General features: G+C 48.6%; 1 protein-coding gene across 1 annotated transcript in view; it reads left to right on the forward strand.

Annotated features, from left to right (window-relative positions):
* Window positions 1–229: 229 nt before the first annotated feature.
* Window positions 230–5,435, forward strand: part of FAM83C (family with sequence similarity 83, member C) — a gene marked incomplete at its 5' end in the record, with an annotated part of 15,317 nt that continues 10,111 nt past the window's right edge. The window contains 2 exons of the mRNA XM_009081773.1: window positions 230–397; window positions 5,212–5,336. Of these exons, the coding sequence (XP_009080021.1) occupies window positions 230–397; window positions 5,212–5,336 (293 nt within the window). The remainder of the gene's footprint in view (window positions 398–5,211; window positions 5,337–5,435) is intronic.

Here is a 5,435-nt window from a genome sequence, read left to right on the forward strand (position 1 = left end):
AGAGAGCTGAATGGGGATTGTCTTCATGGCTATTAACCTTTGATTTTAGCTGCCATGGTGGGGTAAGGGCTGTTAAACACCAAGATGGTGAAGCAGTCTGCACTGAGGTGGCCACATAGGCTCAGTAACTCAGGAGGTTCAAACACTTAACTGATTGTGTAATCACAACTCAGCTGGGCATGAGATTTCAACACTGTTGTTTTCTCCCCCCCCCTTTTCTCCTGGCCAGGTGATAGCAATTGTGATGGATCTGTTTACGGACATGGAGATTCTGTGTGACCTGCTGGAGGCCTCAAGCAGACGACATGTCCCTGTGTACCTGATCCTGGATGAAGAGTATTTGAAGCATTTTGTGGAAATGTGCAATAAAATGAGTCTTACTCAGGACAACTTCCCAGTAAGTTTTCAGTCACACACTGGATATGATAAACAGGTCTTGGAATCCATAAAAATGATGTACCCTCTGTTCTGGTCCTTCTGCCTGGTCCCTAGGACCTACCCTTCTCTCACTGTCCCACAGCTGTTTGCTCTAGGAAATCAAGTTCTGTCTGGATGCACAAGGGAAAGTATGGAGGAGCCTCCTAGTCTCATATCTTGATGTTTCGTGGTCCTTATTTCAGTGTTACATGCAGGAAGTGTGAAGTCAAGGCCAGTGAGATGCAGAGCTGCTGAAACCCTATGCTGGTGCAGACAGGCAGAGGGAGGGCAGGAAACTTAGCTTATGTGGACCTGTATCATCTCCTGGACAAGGAGGGAGTTGATACAGCCCCTGCTCTAGGACATAGAACTGCAAGACTTAAATTGATCATACTTCAGATCCCTGAGCTCAGTTTATATTTTGGCCAGAGCTGTTGCAGGGCAGTAGCTGAGGGGAGAAGGGGGAGCCCCCTCACCGCAGAGGGAGGGCAGGAAACTTAGCTTATGTGGACCTGTATCATCTCCTGGACAAGGAGGGAGTTGATACAGCCCCTGCTCTAGGACATAGAACTGCAAGACTTAAATTGATCATACTTCAGATCCCTGAGCTCAGTTTATATTTTGGCCAGAGCTGTTGCAGGGCAGTAGCTGAGGGGAGAAGGGGGAGCCCCCTCACCATCTTCTCCTGCTGCACTGCCTCGGTGCAAACCCACAGGTTAAAAGTCTCATGTTAAGATCTTCATTTAGACTTTGTGATTCAGTTGTGGGTCCATGAGGGGTTTGTGAAAAGCCCAATTCCCACCCAGTGGGTGCCCAGCAGCAAAGGTGAGTGGTGCCCAGAGAAAGTAAACAGTCAAATTTAAGCTACCACAAGCTCTTTTGGGGACTTAGAGACTCCAAGATGCCTCCCAGTATGTTGCTGCTCCCCATTTGTGGCTGCCACCTGTCAACGGAAGTTGGGTTTTTGTTGTCATTTGTTGGTCCTGCAAGGCCAGCAGCTCCTTCCCTGGGAGCACAGGATTCCCATCCAGCCACCCTGCATTTTGGTTGGGAGTCATCCAGTTACCCCAGAAGTATTCCTAACTGAAAAAACAGGCTAGAGAAAATGCAAAAATAACATTTTGGAGCATTCAAAATAGATTCAGTTACAAATGGCTTAATTTTTCCTCATTTTTAACCTCACAAAGTTTAATTTAGAAAGGTTTCTTTGGAGAAACACTTTGTGCACTGGTCTGGTTCACAATGTGGTGATTGCTCAAAGGTTGGACTCGATGATCCTGAAGGCCTTTTCCAACCTAAATGATTCTGTGATTCTTCCCCTGTGCTCGTGCAGCTCTGTCCTTTCTTGCTTCTCACAGGCCAGACCCATCTCCTCCTGCCTCGTGAGATGGCAGCTGCTGGGGCAAACTGCTTCGTAGATCGCTAAGGGGTTGGAATGGACTTTACAGATCATCTAGTCCCAACCTTGCTGTCATAAACAACTGCCTCACTGAAGTGTGCTGGTGGATCCAGATTAATTCCATCTTTCCAAAATGTCTTTTATTGCTTCTTCTCCCTGAGGTGGCCTTTGTAATTCAAGTCAGGATGAGTTTAGATCCATGGAGATGTCTATGTCTCTTTGCTAGGCCTGATGTCATGTCTTGTGCTTGAATGGGTAATTAGCACTTGCCTCCCCATTCAGTGTCTCATTGGCAGGTCTCCATCCATGTGAAGTGCCTCTTAAGCTGATGCACCTCATGCAGTCGATTACCATACATGCTGGACACTCACACCTGAGTGGAATGAGGGTAGATATTTTATTCCTGCCTCTGAGTTGTCACAGGATGTGGTAGTAAATCTTCATTTGGAATAATTGGCCACAATTTGGGGCTTAATGGGGAATTTGGGGCAATTGTCTCTCCAGCACCTTACTTCTGAGAACATCATGTGAGCCTGCTGGTGGTAGATCCTGGTGCTGAGTATCAGAAAATCTTTCATTGAGCATTGGCAACAATGACAGCAGAGGACTTAACCTGAAGTTTGCAAATATCCGTTTGCTGAACCTAGACCTGCTGTCTGAATGAAGAATGTACCTGCCAGTCTGGCTTTCTGCAAGGCTACAGGATTCTCCTCTTGCTGGGATGATTCAGGGCCTGGATTGCCAAGAGGAAGAAGAGGATGGAGAAAAATGAACCAGATATCAGAAACTCTCCCAGCCTTGGAAAGGATTAAGGGAGTGAAGAAATACTGTGGTGGTAAATTTATGGGATATACCTTACCTGAAGTTGTTTTAATTTCCCTGGGAGGGGGGAGAGGAAGCTCCTCCCAGTGAGAACTGGTATCACTAAAACCTTGTCACTGGAAGACAAATATCCATGTGTTGACTGGCCACAGGACCAGGTGAGCACCTCCCCAGGCATCCAGTGTATCTTGGTCTGTATCAGTAAACTGTGGTGTCATTTCAGAGGATCACAGGTTAATGCAAGCTGGCAGGGACCTTAGCATGTCATCACATCCAACGTCCCGCTTCAGGCAGCATCACTTGTGAGGTCAGACATGGTTGCTCAGGGTCTTACCTGGTCAAGTCTTGCAAATTTGTTAGGAACTACAGTGACAGGACAAGAAGTAATGGGGAGAAACTGAAAAATGGAAATTTAGATTAGATATTAGGCAGAGGTTTTGCTGTGAGGGTGGTGAGACACTGTCCCAGGTTGCCCAGGGAGGCTGTGGCTGCCCCAGCCCTGGCAGTGTTCACAGCCAGGTTGGCTAAAGCCTTGAGCAACCTGCTCTGGTGGGAGGTGTCCCTGCCCAGGGCAGGGGGTTGGGGCTGGATGGTCTCTAAGCTCCATTCCAACCCCTTAACAATTTGGGAATCTCTGACCTTGGAGCTTGCACAGCATCTCTGAGTAACTTGTTCCAATACACAACTGCCCTTACGGGGAAAAAAGTTTCTCCCTTCTTAAAGAAGACAGATGAGGACATGTTCTGGGACACAAGAAGGCAACAAATGAGAGCCACAGTGGAAAACAAGTTTATGTGAAGCTTCAGCTCTGTCCCTGTTAAAGGTTTCCATGAACTTCAGAGAAGACTAGACCAGTGCCTGGAGAAGAGTTCCAGGTGGAGTTCCCACTGAGGCAAACCACAGGAGTTTCAGGAAATCCCCTGAGAAGAAAACAGGGTCAGCAGCAGTATTAGGGGCAGCATCATCAATTATTGCCCTCTTCCTGCTCTTCCCAGCTGTAAGAGAGAGACTGCAGAGTCAGATGGGACCCGTTCTGGAGATTTGCTGCTGCTGTGTAGCCATGGAGGCAATGATGCTCCTGAGGGGGCTGGGAGACCCTCACTGCAACGGAAGACAAGCCTTTCCCACCCTGCTGGGCTCCCTGGCAGGTGTTTCCAGGCAGGAATCCCACCTCCTGCCCACAGGGACTCTGACAAAAAGGGAGTCACCTGCGACAGGTGACTGCCTTCTGCTCCTCACTCCTGAGGCACCACCCCTGCACCATGAACCCCACGTCAGACCAGGGACTGGGTGAGCCAGTCCATGGCTGTGTGTAGGTGGCCTGGGGAGCCTACACATGCTCAGCCTGCCAGGAGGAGGGGGCAAAGGGGGCTCAGGGGTGCCCAGGGGCAACTCTGGAGGGGCATGTGGAGAACATCTGTAGGCAAATCACAGCTGTTGGTGCTTGTCTTTTGCCTGCAGCACTGGCGCCTACAAACAGCTGTGCCTGGCCAGAAATCTGCTGGGTGGCAGCTCCCTCTGAGCCCCCACCTGGGCAGCACCCACCTATGCCCGGTGACACATCAGCCCCAGCATCGCCTGTGGCCCAAACGAACTGCTGTAGGTCTTTTGTCCTTAGCAGGGCTGATGCTCAGCAGGGCTGAGCTGCCCACAGAGGGATCTGCTGGGCCAGACACAGGTGGTGACAGCTTGTGACAGCTCCTTCTGTGCCCAAGGCGTTGCAGGTGGCAGGGGAGCTGGCCTGGAGGGCAGGAAGAGCTGACCTGGCAGCCCCACACAAGCACAGCCTGAGGGATGTTTATTTACATGTGAGGTGTTTTGTTTGGCACTGGGTCATACAGACCGGGTCAGTAACTGTTTCCAGTGACTGTTGTGCTCTTCTGCCTTGCCCAGCTGAGGTGCAAATAGCTTTTGTAATGGGCAAATACCTCACATTACAAAAAAGGCTCCAAGAGCCTTATTTCCCATTGGCACGGAGCAGTTGGGTTTACAGGCAAAAGTTGCGTCAGAGAAGCTTTTATAGTTTCAAGGCAGGGGAGGATCAGGTCTGTTTCACTTGAGTACAGCAGCTGAAAATGTTAATTGCATTTTAAAATATAATGATAAAAGGCAGTTCTTAAAATGCAGACATTGCTCTCTGTAAATGTTTTTATACTGAGTGAAGTTTTGGGTTTAAGCCTGTTCCTGGATAAAATCAGAGCGGCACATTAGAAACTGGCAGGTTGTTATGGGCCAATGTTTAGTGTCAATGCAGAGCCATCAGCTAGTGTGGTGAGTTGAATATTATCAATAATCTGGAATAATTTTACGTACTTCAGAAAGGATCTGTAGGCTCATGGGATTCTCCAGTTATCTTCAAACTAGAATTTGCAACTTGTTAATATTTCCTGGTATTTTTGTCTTATAGAAGCAGGCAGTGGGACAAAATACTTGGTGTGTAGAAGCTAAGAAATACCTAATGCCTTTCTGGGTTCTGCCTCTGAGCTCCTGCTTGAAGGAGTCCAGCAGTGATGGAACATTTCGGGTGAGATCAGCCCATGTGCCCTGACCACCTCTGCCTGCTTTCGTTTCAGAACATGCGCATAAGGTGCCTGAGTGGAGACACATACTACAGCAAAGCAGGCAAGAAATTTGCAGGCCAAGTCCTGGAGAAATTCATCCTGGTTGACTGTGACCAAGTTCTTGCTGGCACATACAGGTAAGAATATATATCAACTCCTGTGATAGTCCGGTGACACTGAGGAAATTCTCATTACCAAAACACTGAGCACTGTAACTCCTAGTGCTGTGAGTTGGT

This window comes from Acanthisitta chloris, unplaced genomic scaffold (genome assembly GCF_000695815.1).
Source record: "Acanthisitta chloris isolate BGI_N310 unplaced genomic scaffold, ASM69581v1 scaffold34599, whole genome shotgun sequence".
NCBI lineage: Eukaryota > Metazoa > Chordata > Aves > Passeriformes > Acanthisittidae > Acanthisitta > Acanthisitta chloris.